The sequence below is a fragment of the Astatotilapia calliptera genome, chromosome 7 (genome assembly GCF_900246225.1).
Source record: "Astatotilapia calliptera chromosome 7, fAstCal1.2, whole genome shotgun sequence".
Taxonomy (NCBI): Eukaryota; Metazoa; Chordata; class Actinopteri; order Cichliformes; family Cichlidae; genus Astatotilapia; species Astatotilapia calliptera.
In genome coordinates, this window is record NC_039308.1 from 17,283,610 (window position 1) to 17,307,083 (window position 23,474).

Genomic DNA, 23,474 nt, shown 5'->3' on the forward strand with positions numbered 1-23,474 from the left:
TTGTATAAGTCCCTGATATATGGAAAATGATGCTAACCCGCAGATGATTTAACTTTTAATTTAGATTCAATAGTTCCTCCCGTTCTCCATCATTAGAGCACCACAGAAATAGTATTTTTTTTCTGGGCAAATGATGTGAGGAAATTTCTTCTGTATTATTTGGGGTATTAAATATGTATATATTTATTTGGTTTTGACTTGCATCATGAATAATGTCCAAAAACTAGAAACGTTCTCATTTACTTCAATTTGTAAATTACATCAGAGTGATTTTAATTTTTTAACTGATTTGATTATTTTTAAATAACTATATATGCTGTTTATGGTGTTTGATTCGTCTGTAAATAAAGAAGAAACTGTAAAAATATATATATTTTTTCTAGACACCAGCCAGAGCCAGTACTTTTTTTTCCTGACTGAGACAGGCTAGCAATAGCCTTTTCACAAGCAGCATATTTCCTAAAACGTGCTGCTCTTACCTTTGTTAGAGTTCATTATAAGTTGCACTGAGTAAAATAAATCAATGCTGTCTGAGTATTACATAGAATTATAAGTTGCTTTTACCCTGTGAATGTGAATTAGACACACTCGATGCAACAATAAACAAAGAGAAGTAATTGTAAAGTTGTGTGTGTGTGTGTGTGTCTGTGTGTAGGGGTGTGTGTGGATGTGTACATGCGTGTCTGTGGTCCTGTCTGTATGAGTGCGACTGCAGGTAAAAGCGAGACACCCCCGGCCCGTAAAGCGATCCTGACACCATGAATAATACAGGGTGCCGTGGCAGAGAGGATAAGTTGTCTGTGCAAGGCTCCTTTTTCACAGGGCTTTCTCCTGTGGGTCATGTGAGTGCTGAAGTGACACTAATTTTTCATGAGTGATGTGTGTGTATGCATGGTGTGTTTGTGTGTGTGTGAGTGTGTGTGTCTGCAGGTTGTGTGGCCAGGTAGGAGACGTCCAGGCAGTCATCCCTCCATCTGTGTGTCCTCAGTGGCTGCTCCGACCCCACGATCCCAGAGCATCTCTGCAGCCAAGGGTCAAATGAATTGTCTTACACCATTAGAAACTCTACGCAGCTCTTACGAAACTAAGGGTCAGGGAAGTGAATGAATAAAAGATGCCGTCCAAACAGAAAAAATCCACAGCTTCAGGAGAAACTGAAGAGGTTGATGACGAAGTGGAGGAAACTGAGCCAAAGTTAAAGGAGAGGAGCAACGGTTTGACCCGAGGGGACACCACTAAAAGGGGGAAGAGTCAGAAGAAACACAAGAGCTCCGAGAGCACTGAGAATCAGGAGCTTTCAGAGAACGTGAAAGCTAAAAAAGAGGGGGGAAAGGGACGAGAGAAAAAGAAGAAAAAGAAAGCAGATGAGGATGAGGATGCTGAGGCTGTGATTGAAGGCAAAGATGATGAGGGTGAGCAGAACAACAATGATCCCTCAACCAATACCAAAAAGAAGAAATCACAGAAACTCAAAGAAGAAGTGACCGAGGGAGTGAAGGAGGAAAAGAAGAAAAAGCACAAGAAATCTTCTGCAGAGAACCCGGAGGGGGACGCAGAGATGGGTTCCAAAGATAAAAAGTCCAAAGATGGCAAGAAAAAGAAAAAGTCTCACAATGACGATGATGAGGAGCCTTTAATTGAGGAGCAGGAAGAGGAGGAGGAAACAAAGAAAAAGAAGAAAAAGAAGGCAAAAAAGGGATCAGCAGACAGTGATGAAGATAAAAAGAAGAAGGGGAAAAAGTCCAAAAGCAAACAGGTGGACTACTCTGAAATCTACCAGAATGAACTGCTGAACTACCACACAGACTCATCCGATGGATATGAAGATGAATACTTCAAAAAGAAAGGTAAGAGCATCTGATTACAGAGCAGATGGAGAAACCTCACATGTTGCTTTTAAAATAAAAAATCTGAGTCAATATGTTGGAGTGTATCAGCTGCTCAAACCTTGACTCCAGTTCTGTCAGCACTGAGCTGGAGCGCTCCGGGGAATCCCTCTGTTATTGTTCTGGGTGAAAGCTCAGTTATGTTCTACATGAATGACGCCAAACAGTGGCTCGGGGGCAGACAGGTGCTGGGTGCCATCCCAGTCCCAGGGGCTGGGAGCACAGCCGGGGCCAGAATCAGGCCTGCGAGTCAAAGGAGCTTTCTTAAAGCAGATCAGATCAGAGGCCCTCAGAAAGATGTTAATCAACTCTGCAGGACTATTTTGTGTGTTTTTTGTTAATAATGTTAATAGCATAAGATTTTCTTGTCATGTAACATATTTTAAGCATCCTCTGATTAGACTAGACTTATTTTTTTACACTGATTTCAGATATGGAATTCAATTTAAGCTTGCAAGTCAGGTTTTTGACATGCAAATCATTGACTTTTTGACAGAATGTTGGAATTGTTTCCTACTTAAATTGTTTTGATTGTTTATTCTGAAAAAAAAAACCAATACCATAATATCATAGCATAGTCGCCTCAAGCTGATTTATATTGTAAGGTAGAAACGCTACAATAATACAGAGAAAACCCCAACAATCAGTTTACCGCCTATGAGCAAGTGTTTGGTGACAGTGGAAAGGAAAAACTCCATCTTAACAGGAAGAAACCTCCAGGAGAATCAGGCTCAGGGAGGGGTGGCCATCTGCTGTTACCAGTTGGGGACAAGATGATGATAAAGAAATTTCTGTCAGTTTAGCTAAAAACAAAAACCAGGCGGGTAGCGTGCCTCAGGGTAAAGTGGTCCAGGGTTCAAATTCATAATCTGGCTGGAGCTTTTCTGTGTGAAGTTTGCATGTTCTTCCAATGTTTGCATGGGTACTCCAGCTTCCTTCTGCTGTCCAAAGACATGCAGTTAGTAGGATTAGGTTAAAAATGCCTTTTCACGAGTACTGCTGATGAAATAACGCAATATAAAACATGCTTACTAGAATATTTATCGCAGTTTATCAGTCATCATGAATATCCTAACACAATGTTCTTTGTGTGCATCCAGTGAGAGAAATTAATTAGATGGCGTCATAGTTCAAAAGGTCAAGCTCAAAAGCCCCTTTATTCCTTCTTGTCCTTCTTGTGAACTTTTTACAGTGGAAGCTATTTGCAGAATGAAGAATTGAGCAGACTCCTAAATGGTAAATGGACTGGCTCTTATATAATGCTTTTTTACTGTGCTTCAGTGCTCCAGACACAAACACACAAACACACATACACATGCACAAGCACTTTTTCCATATATATCTTGCTGGATATATATTCAAACAACCTTGGGAAAGGCACAGATTTAGTACTTTTGCCCCAAAAGAAGTTTTGCTTTGTTTCAGTTTTTGTTTTTTTGTTTTTTTACATTTCTGAACGTGTTTGCAAGAGCTTACAAGACATGCAACACTGCAACATCATAATTTGTCTATTACATTCAATTACATTATTTATGTGTTTCCACATAAACACCTCCATAAAACTGACTTTATATAGTTAATGATTTACTTGAAGCTCTTGATCATCTTGCAGATTATAAAAGGAACATTAAGTATTTGTAGCTGTGATACACCTCTACAGTGAGAACATCTTTGTTACCTAACTGACCCACTCAGGTTTCTGACACTCCAAGGAGATTATCATGGTTGAGTTTTACCAGGCCACTGTCAATCTGATTTTATCAGGTGTCTCTCTTTCTCCTTAAGCTGGGTTTAATAGCTCGCCTCACTGTTAATTAGGTATCAGATTGACTTTGATCAAATTGCTCCTTTATCAGATCTGTACATTTCCTCTCTCCATCTTCTAGAAGGTTTAAGATATTCTCTTGCTGTCTAGCCTTCTTATGCATTTATCCTTAGTATTTAGTTTTATTTCATATGACACCTCAAACTGGCTTTTTTAACATTTACCTAGAACAGTGGACACCCTGCAGCATATATGTCAGATTCACTTTAGTCTAGTTTTGTAGTCCTATATACTAAAAATGAAGGGAACGCTCGATAACACAAAGCCACTTAATTTCAGGGATATCAGTCCAACCAGTTAGAAAGCACTAACCATTGTGAATTTATTTTATCTGCTTTGGTGCAAAGGAAAGAGACAGTAGGTACCCTGCAGAGGCAGCAGGACATTCTCGAAACAGCTCCTTATCCACCAACTCCAGCTGTAGCTCAGGAGATAGGACAGGTCATCTCATTTTATCCCTGGATGCCTCAGTAGGGGCAACGTAATAATCATCCGTAAGAGTGTGAATGTTAGATACAAAGCATAACAAAGTGCTTGGGTGAATTAGGCCTGTCATATAAACATGTAGAAAAGAGTTAAGAACCAGTCACTTTACTATCTCATATGTATGTAGTCTGAGTACCTCTATAAACGCAGACATTTTTGCATTTTGCTGGTCTGGAGCATGTAGGTGTGTTGTGTGCTAACATAATGCTATCATTCCAGACTCTGCAGGCCACGGTTTAAATGTAAATGTTAAATTTCATGACAGCTCAAGTACAAAAAGACTGAACATGTATGGCTTGTTTGGAAGGTTTGCCAGGAGAAAGATTCTTCCGTCTAACCAACATGGCAGCACAGCTTAGGTTTTGCAGCGTTGCATCTGAACGAACCAAAGAACTTCTGTAACAATGTCCTTTGGAGACCAAAGTGGTCATAATTAATCGCACACAGCAAATTCAAAAGTGTTAAATTTTTTGGTGTTAATAGTCTCCTTGCAAAAGTAGAGTTAATTTTACTCTAAGCAGAGTCACATTCTTTTAATGTAACTCTGAGGTGTAAAATGATAGTAGTTAAAATCGAGTGTTAAAAATGAGTGTTTCTCTGTCAAATCTGGAGGTGTTACAATGGAAACATTAACTCTTGACCTCTTAACTCTGAACTCCTACAGGGGCTATGACACCAACAGAGTAAATTCACAGACTCCGCCCCCAGCACGGCTCCAATCGAAGCTGAAGTGAAGCCGTTTCAGAACATTTTGCTCTACATATTTGAGTTGTTTGCCATGCTTGGTAAGTCATTTTTTCAAACATTGTTTCAATTGTTATTAGCTTTTACTTCTGTGGCTCTTTGGAGTTGAGACAAAGCTGTGTGAAAGGCATTAGCCATGTTGCTCCCTGATAGCATAATATTCTGTTTTAGCTAGCTGAAAGGTATTGTTTGCGGGCAAATACCACAGCCTTGAAAAAAAGCTTGCATGTGAATTTTCAGTCAAACTTTTGGTCAAATACACCTAAAACAATGTCTAGAATGTGAAATGTTGGTATAATGGTGCTACTTGAAGCCTGAAAACGATCGCCCATAAAAAAACAAAACAAACCGAGCAAACAGCAGTAGCTGACGTCCTGACTGGATTCTACGTTAGCATAGATCCCTCCAGAGTTTTGTGCACACGGTTTAGGTAAAAATGAAAAAGGTTGACGTTTTACATTTAGTTCAGTATTACCTGTTGCCTGTGTCTTTGTCTTTTGGGAAAATACTTTACACAAGTAATGGCTCAAAGAGGATTCCTTTTTTTTTACTGTGCTGCAATTGTTTACTGGATTATTTGTGCCATTAATTACTGTCAACTAATTTTTATTCAATCTCCACACAGGATATGCTTGTGAAGATGGAATATGGGGGAGAGCAGAAGTGCGTTGAAGTTCCACAAAGGGATGAATGAAGGACATGCATATTGTATTGAAGAAATAAGTGATGAGAATGCTGTTATTTGCATTTACCATGTCAGACCTTTTGATAAACAAAATTCTAATGAAAGTGAGAACATGTATACTGTTACATCTTTCAGAAAATGTTTTGAAATTGTGGTGCACAGTTCAGAATAAATGTTTTTCAAAAACCATTGCATCTTTTTAGTAAATGTTTATTTCCAAAAGAAATTTCTAGAAGTTCAGAACAGTAAAATTCCCGCTTTTTAGAATGAATTAGAAGATAACTCTTACGTAGTTAAACTAAAATACTCTTTGAGAGCTAATATATAAACTCTTAACACCAAGTGTTAAATTATCAACTCCAGACAGATTTGGTGTTTAACACTAAATCAGAGTTAACGTACCAACTCTCCAAAAAGAGTTAAATTAACATTCTCTGGTGTGGACCCATATAGACACTTTAATAGTGTTGAAATCAAATCCGACAGTGTTAATTTGGACATGCTGGATTTGCTGTGCACCATTTATGGCAAAAACCAAACACAGCATATAAGCACAAACACCTCAAACCAACTGTGAAGCATGGTGGTGGAGGGGTGATCATTTGGGCCCGTTCTGCAGCTGTAGGACCTTGGCACCATGCAGTCTTTGAGTCAACCGTGAACCCCTCTGTTTATCAAAGTATTCTACAGTCAAATATTAGGCCATCTATTGGACAGCTAAAGCTTTGCCCAACAGACTGACTGAAAAAGAAACTAATTAAGGTATTACAATGGCTCAGTTAAAGTCCAGACATCAACCTGATTGAGATGCTGGACCATAAGAAAGCTGAGCATAAACAAATGTCCACAAACATCAATGGAGTGAAGCAACTGTGTAACGAAAAGTGTGATAAAATTCCTCCACAGCTAGGAGGGAGATGGATAAAGCCAAATAGAAAATGAAGACTTCACCTGCTAATGGTGGTTCTACGAGGTATTAAATCATGGGGGGTATACTTTCACAGGACTCTCTTATATATAAACTTCTCCAAATCTATTGCATTTAATGAGCCACTCATTTACAAAATAGATGATAAGGCTAGGAACTTTTTCAAAATGTTACCCACATATTAGAAAGGGTTAGTGGTGCTTCTCATTCCCACACTATGTATGGCATACTTTATACTGGTTGTTTCATCCCTGGGTCATAGACTTTCATCTCAAAGACCAATACTTTCAAATGAAATCAAAACAGAAGAAATCCATTTGATACTTTAACGTTGCTGGACCAAAGTGTTACCTTTTTATAGTCTGTAACAGAATGAACATCCTTTTGAAATCTTCTCTAAAACAGCAGATTTTTGTTTAGATTGTTACTCTAAAGCTCCAAAACACTAAAACTTTTTTCATGGATTAAACCAAAGTATTACTTTTAGGAAAATAGTTATTTTGATCTGCTAATGAATATGAATGTAAAACAGAGGGAACTTAAATGCTGCCACCACTTATCCCGTACTTCATAATAACCCACAAATTGAAAGGGTGTTTCTTGAGTAGAAGTCGAGCGATCAGCAGTCATTAGGATTTATTTTCTGCACGACTTGATTTTTTTCTTAGTTTGATTCGTCCTCTCTTCTCCTCCATGCAAACGATGTGAATGTCACCACCTCAGGTAGATTTTACAGACGGATGAAATGTGAGAGAGGATTGGCTGATGTATAATGCCAGACATGGATTCGTTGCAGTTTCGCCTCATTGAATTCCCTGGCAACTGTGCATGGAAGGAAACATAATGCTCCATAATGTTTATAGATTATTGGACACTGAGGATGTGACTTTGTGTTCGTCCTTTGGTTCAAGTGATTATTCATTAAGTTTTTGTATTAGATATAATGTAATTTGTGACTGTATTTCAGATTGTATTTTCCCTTTTATTCTCTTCTCCCTTCTCCCCTCTCTTCCAGTGTACGAGGTAGTTACTGTCACTGGTGATGTTAAAGGAGCTGGGACAGATGCAAATGTATTTGTTACCCTTTTTGGAGACTTTGGCGTCACGCCCAAGGTCCACCTGGCAAGCAAGTGAGTTTAAAAGGGCTTTTGGTGGTGTTCTTGAATTCGTTTGATGAATATGCTTTTTTTCGTTTGTTTAAATCAGATCTAAGTGACTTACTCTGTTTCACCATCATATGATGTTTAATACGTCCTTTTTCAGTTTGTTATGCCAGTTTAGCACCTTTTCAATGTCAGTTGTTGACTTTTTAATCTTTTCTATTCTTCTCCATTCCTTCAGCACAGAAAAGAGGTATTTTTTATTTAATCAAACTGTAAAATGATGCTTATGATCCTGTCCTTGTGTTGGCTTGTATTGTCAATATAACACTGTATGTGAGAGAATTCCTGTTTAACATCAAAACCTGATGTCCAAAGAACCAGTGATGCAAGATAAAATGACTTTGCACACCAGCCATTAAAAAAGATATTAACCAGTAAATTCTTTGACGTCAGACAACAGAGCAGAGGTTTGTTGGTAAATGGGAATGTCTCTTATATACAGTGCATTAAGTGTTGGACACAGGATATCTGGAGTAAGGAGGAACTATGTGACATGGCTGGTCTTCATTTCCATTTAGAGATAAATGAAAGAAGACCACGATGTCATTTCTGGGGACGATCAAATGACTCTCAGGGGATCTTAGCAGCAGGCTTCCTTTATCTCTGCACACATTGATTGACAGATAGGATTACCTGTGAAGCGTAACAGATATACCATGTTACTGTCAGCCACTCTGGACCATGTCACCCACACCTTGTGGTGGTCTCACCCATCCACTTCAGACAGCGTCCACATCCTTTGCATTTACTGTCTATCTGCTGTGTGACTGTAGTGTTGCTCAGCCGATGAGCTACACACACACACGCACACGCACGCACGCACACACACACACACACACACACACACACACACACACACACACACACACACACACACACACACACACACACACACACACACACACACACACACACACACACACACACACAGATGTTCAGGAGCCCCTTTTGGTGACATATTAAACAAACTGCATTGTAAGGAGTTTCACCTTACTCCAATATAAGTTAGGTCCTGCCTGTATTGTGTTATCGTCACTGGAAACTTTAACATCATGATACAGGTAAGGGAGGGTTGCTATGTCTCCGAGAATATTTGCCCCACTGATCAGTGAGGCAGATTAAAAATGCAACTCTTTGGAAATTCAGTGTAATTATAAAACACGTTCAAATTGCATGAATTCCAAAGTTTGCTGTGAGTTTTCTCCACCCCTCCACCGGATAATCAGTTTCTCCCCTTCATTCTCTTGCAGGTGATTTGACATTGAGAATGAGGGCATGTATTCATGTGTGTTGTACAGTATTTCAATCTTGGCAGTTTGTTGCAGTATGATGACACTGTGCACCTTATTTTGTGAGCCTTGGCATTGTCTGTCCACTGAATGTTGCAGGAAGATGAGAACAGATGGAGATATGGGTCAGACACAAAGGCAGGTATTCTCTGTTAATGGAAAAGAGGGTGTCTGATTCACGGTGTTGGGCAGAGGGGGGTCTGGTGTGCTCATGGGCCTGGTTCGACTCCGGGAGGGGGTAAATGTACTTGAGGAGGAAGCAGGAGAGGTGAAGGTTTCAGATTATACCACTGCCACGAGACAACCAGGGTACCCTAAATCTGCGTCATTAAGGGGGATACGATTTACTGTTCCAGAGTTTAGGTCACGTGTCTCTGGGTCTCTAGACTGGGACATTCAGAGCATTGTACTGATATTATTCACATTTTGACATTTTCCAGAAGCCGGACTGCATTTGAGAAGAATAAGACGGATGTTTTCCGAATCAAAACACACAACGTGGGGCCTCTAAAGAAACTGAGGTAGTGTATCGCTAATAGTCGACTGTGATAACTCGTATAAAAACTCACATGTATGCACGCTTTAAATACCCCATTACTGTGTCTGGATTAAATACCCAGAATGCACAACTACAGGTCACTGACAACATCACAATTTCTGCTTCATAGTTGAGCATTCCTCACACAGCATAACAGCAGCTTACTAAGAGGATCCCACAGGAACATTTCTCGCTGTGCGGCGGGCCATCAAAGGATTTCATCCAGTGACAGAAGGTTAAGCCCCATCTGCTGTGTGAAGTTTGTCTCCTCTAGAGAGAAAGACACAGAGTTACATCGCAGCCACAAGACATGACCTCTGAAAACAGGCCCCAAGATTTAAACATGCTGAATTGTCAGGATTTGCTAAAAGAATAATGTTGCATTCTGATTTAAAACTTTGTTTCTTTTTCTAGCATGCCAGACACAGTTTTCTTACCTGTTATGGAGACGATCCTCAGTCAAGGTCCACCTATTTGCTTTTTTTTTTCAAGGTCAAGGCAAATCAGCTTAAGACATTTTAAGAAGAACTTAAAATTCTAAGGGCTACTCAAATTGCATGTGAATAATTCAACATTTGCTGTAGAAAAAAGCAATACAGTTCAAAACTCTGGAAAAAGCTAAAATGGTAAGGAGATTATGTGCGGGGATTATTTGGCCAAACTAGAACTTAATAAAGCTTCTCCTGTTGTAGACATTGCCAGGGCAGTGTTAATCCTTACTGTAATGAAAGTGCTGTCATATATATTGCAGTGGGCTGAGGTGGGGACCCAAATGCAAATACACAGGGAGGCAAAGATCAACACAAGTAAGCTGTTTATTCGGCCAATAAAGATCTACAGATAAAAACAAAACTAAACAAAACAAAGACAAGCCCAAACTACAAAGATAATAAGTCCAGGAAACATGCTGGATGTAGAACAGCAGGCGATAGGACAACACAACAAGGAACACAAGCAAACTGAGGCTTTAAATACACAGAAGAGATAATCGGGGAGATGGGAACCATAAGGGTAATAAGACACAGCTGAAACTAATCAAGCATCCCGAGACAAAGGAAGTCACTAACTAATGCCGCATTCCAGGTTAAGTCAGATGTCGACATTTCCAAGTTCCCAGTTATAGTTTCAATTTGAGACACCCCTTCAACTCAGATTTCCTACTTGGAAAGTCTGAGCAGCTCCACCAATCTTGAGTTAGCAAACCGAACATAAACAGCAGTAAAAGTGTAAAACGTTTAACCTGTCCTGTCATTGTTGTTTGTGACTCACTATATAAGCCACACACAGAGCACTGACCAGATGCTGAGATGGTTAGTTCTTAAAAGTTACCAATGTTGTTCAATAACAGCAGAGCTCTAAACCTCCTGTGGCAATAACATCAGCACACAAATTGTGCACCAGGAGCTTCACACCATGTGTTTCTATGGATAAGCAGCTCCCGTTGTTGTAATGTGTAGGTGGCTTGGTATTTTTATCTACATAGTGTAGATTTCTAGATTTGACATGGGAGTGCATTATTCATTTTGTTATTCTACCCCATCGTATTCATTTTCAGTGTCTGATAGTGTAAGCTGCAATACTTAAACACAACAACCATTGTTGTATAGTATTAAACACTGAAGACATTCAAACAGACATTTAAAATAAAAAACAAATGAGATGTGAGGGTCTCATCTGATATTACCTCCAGGCTGCATTCGTGTCTCTCTCTGAATCTGCTGATTTCCTCAGGATCGAGCACGACAACACAGGGATGAGTGCCAGCTGGTTCTTGGATAGAGTGGTGGTGACTGACATGAACCGACCCCATCTGCGCTTTTATTTTGCCTGCAACAACTGGCTGAGTCGGGAGGAGGGCGACAACCTGTTTGTCAGGGACCTGCTGGGCAGCATGAACCCCATGGACGTCCCGAAATGTAGGTCAATCCGGGACAAACCTGTAATAATAAGCAGACCAAAATGTTCACAGAGGTTAAAACAAAATAACAGTCCTAAATACCTTCTCCACATGTCAGAGAAACCCCGGGGATTAGAAATGGTTGACTCTTGTAATAAGATGTCTAAAAGCCAAATATTATGTAATGCCTCTAGAAAGCACTCTGGTCTCTACCACTCAAAGTGGACAATCATTTTAAATATTTATTTTTCTAAATGAGAACTACGTCTGATGTTTTTTATGTGTTAGAGCCATGTGTCTGGCCAGTTGCACACAACCAGTGCTCGATAGCTTAGTGTTTTAGATAGAGTTTCAGGCTGTCATTGAATTTCACTAGAGTGTAATCCTCAGGTACAGCCCATGTGTCCTCTGTGGCAACGTGATCTAGCATTTAAGCGACTGTAGCCAATCAAGCAAAGCACTGTGAACCTGAGGCTCACGTAAAGACACAAGGGTGCTGTGCGGTGAGGGAGTGGTCACAGCAATATAACTGTAATGAACAGACACGCACTGTTATGAATATTTAAAATGGAAGCCATCTGAGTGTCGAAGAGACTGCTATGTGCTACTTACATACCCTTCAGATTGCTTGACTTGTTTTATGTCCCATGTTCTGCAGTGAATAAATATATAGTGAGCGTGTTTACTGCTGATATGAAGGGAAGTGGAACCGATGCTGATGTCTTCCTGAATATTTTTGGAGAGAACGGTGACACAGGTAGGGTGGGAACAAAGGTTTTTTTTAATATGGTTGACAAAAAAATGTAAAGCTGTACAAAGTAATAAAATTAGAAAGATAATACTGTAAATGTACAGTTACACAAACAGAAGTAACTGTGTGAAATCTTCATAGTTATTAAACTAAAGCCAGAAAGTGTTCAACATTTGGTACATTAAACCATGATCACTGGTAAGCTTTGCAATGACATACGTGGTTATTGTGTGTGTGTGTGTGTGTTTGCTATAAACTGTGTGTTTATTATCAAAGGGGAGAGAAGACTGGACAGTGACAAAGACAACTTTGAACGTGGGTCAGAGGACAAGTTTACAATAGAGGCCCCAAACCTCGGGAGGCTGAAGAAAATCACTATAGGTCACAACAACAGAGGCTCTTCAGCTGGATGGTTTCTGGATAAGGCATGTAAACCAGCATACGCAATCTGCTCAGATGTGTACATATATATATATAAAACGCTGATGATAGTGTGTAATGTTCCTGTGTAGGTGGTAATAGATGACATGGGTAACAAAGAATTGTACGAATTCCCGGTGTATAACTGGTTTGCCTTGGATGAAGGTGATGGCAAAATACAGAGAGATGTGTTGGTTGGAGCCACGCAGCCAATGGGTAAGAAAAAAACTGTTGGAACCAATTTTTCGAGGGTAACTGAAATTGCAAATAGTTCAAAATGATGCAAAATTACTGTGGATAATATTAAAATATAAATGGACTTTTTGGACCAATGTATAAAGCTCAAAGTCTGTGGAGACAGTTGGCTAAAAGGCCAGTTTTTCAAATTCGTAACATCTTTAAAATTGAAGAATTTTAACAGCCCTGTTACAACTGCAAATGCTGACAAGTATTTCTATTCCCATGTAGAGGTTTTTTAGGTCAAATATTGAAATTCTACGAAAATTCATTCACATTGGAGAGCATGTAAACAGTCATGGCAAAAATTCAATTCAATTCAATTTTATTTACACAGCTCCACATCACAACGACAGTCGCCTCAAGGCGCTTTATATCGTAAGGTAGACCCTACAATAATACATACAGAGAAAAACCCCACAATCATATGACCCCCTATGAGTGAGTACTTTGGCAACAGTGGGAAGGAAAAACTCTTTTAACAGGAAGCAACCCTCAGCAGAACCAGATACAGAGGGGTGGCCATCTGCTGCGACCAGTTGGGGTGAGAGAAGGAAAACAGGATAAAAGACATGCTGTAGAAAAGAGCAGAAAAAGACAGTAGACACTATGTCCATTTTTTACATATCAGGACATAATAAAAAGTGATCTAGTCCTTACCAGGTCTTACCAGTTTGTTTTTTCTTTTTAGCTATTCTGTTTTACATTTGCTGTTCTGCTTGGAATCTTTCCCTTATTGCATGACACAGTTTCAGCCAGGCTTTAGCTCTTAGACAGATGGCTTCACATGAGACTATAGGATTCTTTGGTGTATAGATGAGTTTGCAATCAAGTCCATGAGTACAAAGTGTTCAGGTCCTGTAGCTGCAAAAACAAATCATGAACCTTCCACCACCGTGTTTGGCAGTTGGTAGGAGGCATTTGCGCTGATCTGCTGTGTTTGGTTGTTGCCAAACGTGCCTCTGTGCATTAAGGCCAAACAACTTCACTTTGGTCTCGAGAGAACATTGTACCAGAGGTTTTGTGGTTTGTTCAGATGCTACTTTGTAAACCTTAGCTACGCTGTCATGTTCTTTTTAGAGAGAAAATACTTTCTCCTGACAGCCTCTTCAAACAAACAATACTTGTTTAGTCTTAAATATTTAACATGCTAACTGAGGTCTGCAGAGTCTGTGATGTAGCTCTTGGGTTTCTGCTGTTTCTCTGAGCACAGCAGTCTTACCAAGAGGGGATTTTTACCGTAATTTCCACCTGGCAACTGTCTTTTCTATTTGTGAATAATCTTTCCCACTGTGGAATGATGGGCTTTAAATTATTCATAAATACCCAGCTAAACAGCAACAACTGATTCTTTAAGATCGTTGCTAATGTCTTTCCTCCTTGGCTTTGTGTTAACACACCCCTCACTGTTCCTGACCAGCACACTGACTAAACCTCTGCTTTTATAGACGTGATCACAATAGCTAATGATCAATAAATCAAGTGCATTTCATCACCCTCCTAATCCTAATCGAAGGAGTGAGGGTGGACTGCATTTTGGCTTTTTTCCCCTTAAAAAATAAGTAATGACACTGTGTAATATGCCATGTTTGGTTGATCATTTGATTGTGCTGGCCTAAATTTAAGACTTGCTAAAGACCAGATTGTTTTCATTATGTCCTGAACCCTTAGAGTTGACTCACCTTACTATTTGATGCCACTGTAGGTATAAAGAAAAAAACAAACAAACCATAAACTCCTGAGAAACTTTTAAAGGGAACACTGTTAGTGGTGGACCTATATGAACAGTAAAATATACCAGGTTCACCTGCTTTTTTCAATAGAGTTTATAGCTCTAAAAATGTACTGCACATTCTTTTCTCAGGTGTGACACTGGGTGCTTAGTCAATGTAGTGGAGCATTTAGCTACTAAATGAGTCAAGAGGACATCAGGAGCTAGAAGAGACTACTGGTGTGATGATGATGATGCCAATGTTAATTTCAGTGTTAACACTTTGGACCAAAAATGTGTCGTGCATTTTCCTGTCGCTCCTTAGGAATTGTGTACAATGTCCAAGTGATGACTGGAAACGTGAGGGGTGCGGGGACCAACTCTAAGATCCACATGGTGATGCATGGAGCTAAGGGCATAAAAAACAGCGGCAAAGTCTTCCTTGAAGGCGGGGCTTTTGAGCGCGGTCTCATCGACATCTTCAATGTGGAGATCTGTGAACTGATGAGCCCACTCAGCAGGGTCACCATCGGGCACGACAATGGCGCAGTTGGTGCTGGATGGTACTGTGAAAAGGTATTTTTTTTCTTTTTCTTAAGTATGAACAGATCACTTCTCAAAGTGTCATACATCCATCAACCATTTCTCATCCAGGTGGTTATATACTGTCCGTTCACGGGGATAGAGCAGACGTTTCCGTGTGGGATGTGGCTGGATGAGGATGAGGGAGATGGGCTGATTGAGAGGGAGCTGTATGAGATGGTCTCTCTCAGGCAGAAAAAACAGATGAGTGGGTGTCTTCATTCTGCTTTACTCAGTGAATAAAACATCAAAACATAAATCTTCTATATGTACTTTAGTGTCACACTTACTCTGTTTCCATTTAGAGTACCCATGGTCGCTGTGGATTTGGACCTCAGATGTAAAAGGGGCAGGGACAGATGCCCAGGTGTTTCTGCAGATCTATGGAGAGAAGGGCAAGTCTGATGAAATGAAACTAGAAAACAACTCGGACAGTTTTGAACAAGGCCAGGTTGATAAATTCATGGTAAGTCTTGAGTTCACCTGATAAGGTGAATAAAACAGCTTCATCTATTGTTCATTTAGCACAATAATCATAAAGTCTGTCAAAGAAACTTTTTTCCTAAACTATCCATTCTTATTTTACATTTGGGGATAATTGTAGATTGAAATGCCAGACATTGGGAGACTGCTGAAACTGCGGATCTGGCACGAGAAGAGACATCCATTCGCTGGTTGGCATTTAGGAAAGGTGAAAAAATTGTCAGTATAAGCTGTTAAGTCTGTTGTACAGGGTCACCTTTGAGCAATGAATCTGGCACTGAGCAAGTGTTACTTGTACTGTGGATGTTGAAGTCTTTGGACCAGTTCAACACTTCGCTCCGGTGTGAACTATCTCAGCAATTGTTTGGGAATGTTTGCCTTTGGACTTTGTTGATTCCCGTGCTTTGACAACTATTAAGTGAAACCTTAAAGATTGCTTTAACTTTATATCTTCAACTTTATCTGACAAATGCTAGCATGCTATTATGTATTGAAATAGTAAACAATGTACCTTGAAGCCGATCTCATCAGCTTCAGCTGTTTTGGTGTTAATGAAATTAACAGTTGGAGAGGTTGACGTTTTTCCTCCTCATCTTTTCTGGCTGTTTTTTCACTAATTTTGCATTGGCTAGGTTCAGTGTCGCTGCTGTTAGCATGAGGTCATACCTGGATCCTACAGAGGTTGCACAAGGCGTCCATCTCATCCAGGATGGCACATCAATGCATGCCATTGTGAGAAGGTTTGCTGTGTCTCCCAGCACAGCCTCAAGAGCAAGGAAGCGACAGGGACTCTAGAAGAGCTGGACAGGGCCATATCAGTATAGATATCCAGCAAGACTTTTGTTTCCCTTTGAGATCTGATGTGTTTTCAAAGCATTCCTTTATTTATTTCTTTTTTTGAGCAGTTTAGATGCTGTCATTGCTGCAGTCCTGTTTGAAAGGAATATTGTGAACCAAATTATGATTTTCTGCAGGTCACCTTGCTCAAGACGCTAACCATGGAGAAATATTCTTTTGAATGCGGCCGTTGGCTGGACATCAACGAGGATGACAATGAGATTGTCAGAGAGCTTCCAGCGACAGGAGTACTTATTGATGAGCCACTGCCCTGTAAGAGGGCTCTGCAGAACACTGCAGATGTTCAGACTCCATGTTCACAGTCAATTACAAACAGTATGTCTTGAGTGAATGTAGCTCCTTTACTCTCTCTTTGTTTCTTCAGTGATTAAGTACAGAGTCACCATCTGCACAGGAAATGTCAGTGGCAGTGGCACCGATGCCACCGTCTTCCTCAATGTTATTGGTGACCTAGGTGAGACGGGCGATCGACTCATGATTATGAGCAAAAACAACGTTAACAAATTTGAAAAGGGAAACGTGAGTGTATTAATAAACAAGAATGAACCCAATAATTAAGTAAATATGTGTGAAATGCACAGCAAGCATCTTTACATGGCTGTCTCTTTCTCTTCCCTCAGCACGATGAGTTTCTCATTGAGTCCGTATCCTTGGGCCAGGTGCGCAGGGTCCGTGTGGGTCATGACGGCCGTGGTGGAGGCTGCGGTTGGTACCTCGATAAGGTGATGGTCAGGGAGGAAGGCCAGCCAGAGAGTATGGCCATTGAATTTCCTTGTTACAGGCAAGACAATAGTTTCCAAATAACTCAAATGCTCTCACAGATATGGTTTCTTTGCAGATTATTAATTTCATTGTCACTATATGCTAAATCTTAAACTAAAAGCACTAGAAGCAGCAGGATGCTTGACACTATTAAAAATCACTTAACAGAACTCCTCAGGTTTGAACTTTGGACAGTGGCCTAGCAGTTTTCTCCTGTTTCCTGTTTTTATGCTAGGTTAAGTTAACCAATCGTTGGCTGGAGCAGGGCCGTGCAGAGAGGTTTAAAGGGGCGGGTGCTCAAAGTTAAAAAGGGGCACATTGAACCAGGCTGAATAACAACAACACGCATTCATTAAGAATCTAATATGGGAAGGGCAGGGCTGTGTTGATCTGAGACTGTAGACATTAAAAAGTCCATAGGAGAGATGGTAGCTGATTAAACAAGTGTCATGAGATAATAACAAAATGCAAAGATTGGTGACAGCGCTTGGAACCATAAGGCAACAAAAAACTGTGAGAAATAATTTAGGCTCTGCCTGTGAATCACTCTTTGCTTCTCTTCTTCCTTCCATCCCATCATTTCATATATCACTCTCCACTTAATATGTGAGAACAAGGCACAACTTGCTATTGCAATAAGCTATAATCTAATTATCCACACCTAACAACTCTTGCACTTAATCTATAATAAAATGATGACAGAAAAATGTTATAGCACTGCCTTTAGTAGCCTCACACAGCTCCTACTGTTTCCTCCTCATGTCCTTACCAGGCATGTCTGGACAATGTTATATCATGAGTAATATTTTTTTTAAAAATCCATCTAAATAAAACACACACATGCACACACACACAGTGACATTTTAGACCTTCTTCAGAATACTGTACTATGGGCATCACTGTGCTGATCCAGAATCCTTACATTATTATTTATTACTAGAGCTACAATAATAAAGCAATGAGGAGGGGGAAGTAATAAATATGAAATAATGTATTTATGATGATTCCATTTGTTTCACTATCCACTCTGTGCAGGGCAAAGCTTATTACATTTTTAAACTGTAGAGATACAATAATTTTACTGCTGTAAAATCCAAATTTTGTCTTATTTAAAATATAAATCTAATATAATCTGCTTCTTAATGTATGTTCTTTCAAATGCAGCTTGTGTTTTTTAATATATTATAATTATAATAATTATTATGTGGACATGCATATTAGATCGTTTTTTAGTGAAATATAATCCCTCCAGAAAGGCAGGAAAAGCCCGGAAACTTACTTTAAAACTAAATATGTTCCCTAAAACGGTGACAGAGCTACAGACCCATGACACACAGGTAGCCAGCAGCTATGACCAGCACTACTTGTGCAGTTAATAAAAGGACAGGTAATGTTTGTCGCGCTGTTGCACACACAGCACGCTCGTTTGTTTCAGTTCGTCAGTTGCAACAAGACAACTTACCAACGTGTACGTAATAAGTGCTATACACTACAGTGTACGCTGTACACCTACTTACTGGTTTTGTCGCATCAGTCTGTGTCTCTGAGTTAACTTGTGTTTCTCCTACAGCTCCGGACCGCTAAAAATGCGCGTGCTCTTTGTGAGCTCGTTCCCGGCTCGTAACCAGCGCGTTCTGCCGTCAAGGGCGATCATTGGTTAAATGTGATCATGTGACTGATGCAAGCCAGATCCTTTTATTTAGCAAAACTGTGATTAATAGTTAAATATTATTGCTGAGGGGCACAGACAGGACTCCGCACGCACGCACGCACACACACATAAAAAAAAAAAAATTTAAAAAAAAAGTTGCCTCAACAAAAGGGCACTTTGGGCTCCCATCAGGAAAGGGGCGGGTGCTCAAGCCCCTCTAGCCCCCCCCTCTGCACGTGCCTGGGCTGGAGCTTTAGTTAGCATACAGTCATCTTCTCTTTTCGGCTGTTCTCTTTAGGGCTCACCACAGAGGACCATCTGCCTCCAACTCACCCTATCCCTCCCATCTTCCTCTGGTACATCAACCCGCTACACGTCCTTCTTCACTACTTCTCTGAACCTCCTCTGTAGTTTTCCTCTTTCGCTTCTGCTTGGCTGCTCCGTATTCAACATTATGTCCAGTATACCCACTATGCCTCCTCGCTTTGCCTCCAAACTACTCAATCTGAGACCCTGAGATATACTAATTTCTAATTGTGTTCATCCCGATCAGTCTCAGTTAAATTAGCATCTTCATATTCTTCAGTGGATCTCCGGCTTCCTCCCACAGTCCAAAGACATGCAGTTAGTGGGGTTAGGCGAACTGGTAAATCTAAATTGCCCATAGGTGTGAATGTGAGTGCGAATGGTTGTTTGTCTCTGTTGCGGCTACTCCAACCAATGGCCGCGGCAGGCTAAACATGAGGACACCTGATGACGCGCAACAATTAACGCACAAAACACTTCTGTAACATTTGCTTCTTTATTTACACATGCAACCGTCCAATATATACACATCGGCACATAGGATTAACTATCAAACAAACGCACAGATTGCACAAACAAATAACTACAACTCGTCGATAACTGTACTAACCATTATGTCCAATTACAACCTGGTTTATGGCATTAATTAGTACTCCGATATACAAACACCATCAAGTTCCAGTTAAAATACAACAAAATCATTCAAGTTACGCTCAAGTGGTGCTCTGTTGCGCTCTGTTGCGGTATGTTGCGGTCAACAGAAAGTTTTGCCTCGTGCTCACCCTACCTTCTGCTCATCACATCAGGTGCTGTGTACAAGTGAGTGCAACCACCTTCACCTTATACCACACCCATGAGACACGCCCCACACCCATGCACCAATACAGTGAGTCCACTTAAACCAACCCATTTAGTCAGACGGAAACAACTCATATGGCTCCTACATACCGGCCCCTAATTATTTTAGAGCAATAATTACAGCATACTTACCACGTAGGAGACACTAATAAACCTAATCAATCTTTTATCAAACATTCAAAAATACAATTTCAATTCCAAATAAATAAATATACCTTAATGCAAATAGATATTTAAAAAATGTCAATTTTCATGACTCTTCTGCTTCCTGTAGAAGACACACTTTAGTGATCGGCCTGTCCAAACAACCAGTCTTTGTCTTAACACGAACCCGACGTACAAGTCCTTTACTGTCAGAAATCGCTTCCACAATCCTTCCAGTCACCCAAGAGTTACGAGGCGCAGAATCATCGACAACGATAACCACATCCCCAGGAATGAAGTTCCGTCCGATTCTCTGCCACTTCTGACGCTCTTGAAGCTGGGGCAGGTACTCCTTGACCCAGCGCTTCCAGAACAGGTCAGACATGTACTGTACTTGCCTCCATCGACGTCGTCCATACACGTCCCCCTTCTGAAACACTCCTGGTGGTATCAATGGCTTGGTCTTAAGCAACAACAGATGGTTAGGAGTCAAGGCCTCCAAATCATTAGGATCAGTAGAGGCTTTAGTTATTGGTCTACTGTTCACAATAGCCTCTGCCTCACAAAGAACTGTACAAAGGCCTTCTTCGTCCAAATTCTGCACTTTCAAAATGGAATTTAACACCTTCCTAACAGACCTTATGAGACGTTCCCAAACACCGCCATGATGGGAACCAGCAGGAGGATTAAAAATCCATTTAATGCCCTTTTGCAGCAGCATCTCCTGAATCTGTGCCTGATTCCATCCTTCCACTGCCTCTCTCAACTCGCGTTCACCACCCACAAAGTTGGTACCATTATCCGATCGTATCTCCAATACCTGACCTCGCCTTGATATAAATCGACGAAGCGCATTAATAAAAGAATCTGTGCTTAAAGATGACAATACCTCCAAATGCACAGCTCTCACAGCCAGGCATGTAAAGATAATTCCATATCTCTTTACTTCACACCTTCCACGCTTAACTTGAAAAGGTCCGAAACAATCCACTCCAACCCGAGAAAATGGAGGTTCATCGGGTGAGATGCGATCTTGTGGAAGGTCTGCCATCATCTGATATCCTGATGCTGCATGAAGTCTGCGACACACTATGCATTTAGCCAAAATCCTCCTTATGGCAATGCTTGCACCTGGAACCCAATACCTTTGCCGCAATTCGGACAGCATGTGGTTACGTCCACCATGCCCTATTTTCTGATGTACATGTTGAAGTATTAGGTTAGTAATATGCAGATCCCTGGCTATAATTGTTGGATGCCTTGCATCTTCAGGCATAGCTGCCCTACTAAGCCTACCTCCAACTCTCAACACACCATTCTCAAATTTAGGATTAAGCCTATAGAGCTCACTACTCTTCTTCACCCTGTCACCCCTCTGCAACCTACTGATTTCATCTGAATATCTCCTTCTTTGACAAAAGCAAAGAACTGCATTCTCTGCCTTGTTAAGCTCTTCTACCGAAAGAAATCCTTTAGCAGCATGGTCCTTGACAGTTTGCAACTCTCTTTTAAGCCTTTCCTCAAGATTTTCTTGAGTCACGCTTGATGCAAAGCTTTCTTCCAGCTGTTTCCTCTTTTTACTAAGTTCCTGCAACAAATCTTTGAATCTAAGAACCCATGCAACCATCCTTTTTAGACGAGTCCACGAAGAAAAATAAGTAATGAACTTCATCACCCCATCTTTGCATTCGTTTGTACCAACAGCATTGACTAAAACAGTCGTTTTAATCTCTGGATCATTTATGGAGCTCTTTCCAAAATCAAGATTCACTGGCCAATTAATTTCTGGTTCAACAAGGAAGTTTGGCCCTGACAACCAAGAATCATCCCTCAAAAAGGTTTGCACCTTAACCCCCCTGGAGGCTAGATCAGCAGGATTACATGATGTATTAACATATTTCCACTGGGAAGGTTTGGACACTTTAAGTATCTCGGTCACCCGGTTTGCTACAAACACTTTAAACCTTGAGGTTTCATTGCTGATATACCTTAACACCGAGGTACTATCAGTCCAGAATACCGACTCCTGCAAATGCATTTGCAGCTCTTTTTTCCACATCTTATCCATTCTACTCGCAACTAAGGCAGCTGTCAATTCCATGCGAGGAATGGAAGTTTGTTTTAATGGAGCCACTCTTGCTTTACCCATTATAAACGCACAATGCACTTGATTCTGGGTACTGCGCAACAGCAGATAAGTGACTGTGCCATAACCCTCCTCGCTTGCATCTGCAAAGTGATGTAACTGAGCAGAAGCAACGTCTCCAAAATCAGAAGGTTTAAGACACCGGTCGACCTTAAAATCTGCAAGAAGGCAAAGATCATTTAGCCAAACTGTCCATTCTTGTTCAACAGTAACTGGCAACACATCATCCCAACCCCAATGACTTCTGCATAGTTTCTGAAGGATCAACTTAGCAGGCAGCACCACAGGTGCCAAAAACCCTAATGGATCGTAGATTGAGCTCACAAGGGACAATATCCCTCTCCTTGTTGGAGGTTTGTTTTTCAGTGTGATCTTAAACTTGAATGTATCCGATTGGATACACCACTGTACACCCAGTACTCTCTCTACCGGTAACACATCACTATCCAAATCCAGATCCTTCATCTCCTTGGATCGCTCCTGTTGAGGTATAGCAGCAAGCACTGCTCTTCTGTTGCTAACCCACTTTGTGAGCTTAAAGCCTCCTTTAGCACAAAGAGCAACAAGTTCCTGATAGAGCCTCACTGCCTCCTCTTCAGAACCAACAGAGATAAGGCAATCATCCACATAGAAGCTATGTAAAACATTGTTGACAACCTCTAGTCTAAAATGATCTCTGTTGTCCTCTGCACATTTCCTCAAGGCAAAATTCGCACAACTTGGGGATGAAGTAGCTCCGAAGAGGTGTACTTTCATTCTATATTCCACCAGATCTTGACTATGATCTCCGTCCGGCCACCACAGAAACCTTAACAGATCTAAGTCATCTCTTTGTACTCTGACCTGATAAAACATGGATTCAATATCTGCCATGAGCACCACATGTTCTTTTCGGAATCTGGTTATGACCCCGACTAGCAAGCTAGTGAGAACTGGGCCTTCCAGAAGTTGTCCATTCAGAGACACTCCCTGAAACGAAGCACCACAATCAAAGACAACTCGTAACTTCTTCTTCTGTGGGTGATACACCCCATGATGTGGAATATACCATAATCCTCCATCACAGCGATCGAACTCTTCAACAGGCACCTTCTCTGCATACCCTTTAGAAATGACTTCAGTCA

At 40.7% G+C, this 23,474-nt stretch overlaps 1 protein-coding gene across 5 annotated transcripts in view; it reads left to right on the forward strand.

Annotated features, from left to right (window-relative positions):
• Positions 1–402: 402 nt before the first annotated feature.
• loxhd1a (lipoxygenase homology PLAT domains 1a) overlaps positions 403–23,474 on the forward strand; it is a 56,357-nt gene continuing 33,285 nt past the window's right edge. Inside the window, exons 1-16 of one of the 5 annotated variants that reach the window (XM_026173464.1) lie at positions 403–842; positions 989–1,847; positions 7,570–7,684; positions 7,896–7,907; positions 9,447–9,527; positions 11,276–11,460; positions 12,100–12,198; positions 12,469–12,617; positions 12,705–12,828; positions 14,886–15,136; positions 15,215–15,350; positions 15,448–15,608; positions 15,747–15,833; positions 16,600–16,735; positions 16,848–17,002; positions 17,104–17,264. In XM_026173464.1, the coding sequence (XP_026029249.1) occupies positions 1,115–1,847; positions 7,570–7,684; positions 7,896–7,907; positions 9,447–9,527; positions 11,276–11,460; positions 12,100–12,198; positions 12,469–12,617; positions 12,705–12,828; positions 14,886–15,136; positions 15,215–15,350; positions 15,448–15,608; positions 15,747–15,833; positions 16,600–16,735; positions 16,848–17,002; positions 17,104–17,264 (2,585 nt within the window). In that variant the 5' untranslated portion in view covers positions 403–842; positions 989–1,114. Of the gene's footprint in view, positions 1,848–6,181; positions 7,278–7,569; positions 7,685–7,895; positions 7,908–9,446; positions 9,528–11,275; positions 11,461–12,099; positions 12,199–12,468; positions 12,618–12,704; positions 12,829–14,885; positions 15,137–15,214; positions 15,351–15,447; positions 15,609–15,746; positions 15,834–16,599; positions 16,736–16,847; positions 17,003–17,103; positions 17,265–23,474 lie in introns of those variants that run through there. The other 4 variants (XM_026173468.1, XM_026173466.1, XM_026173467.1 and 1 more) reach the window with 4 other exon arrangements.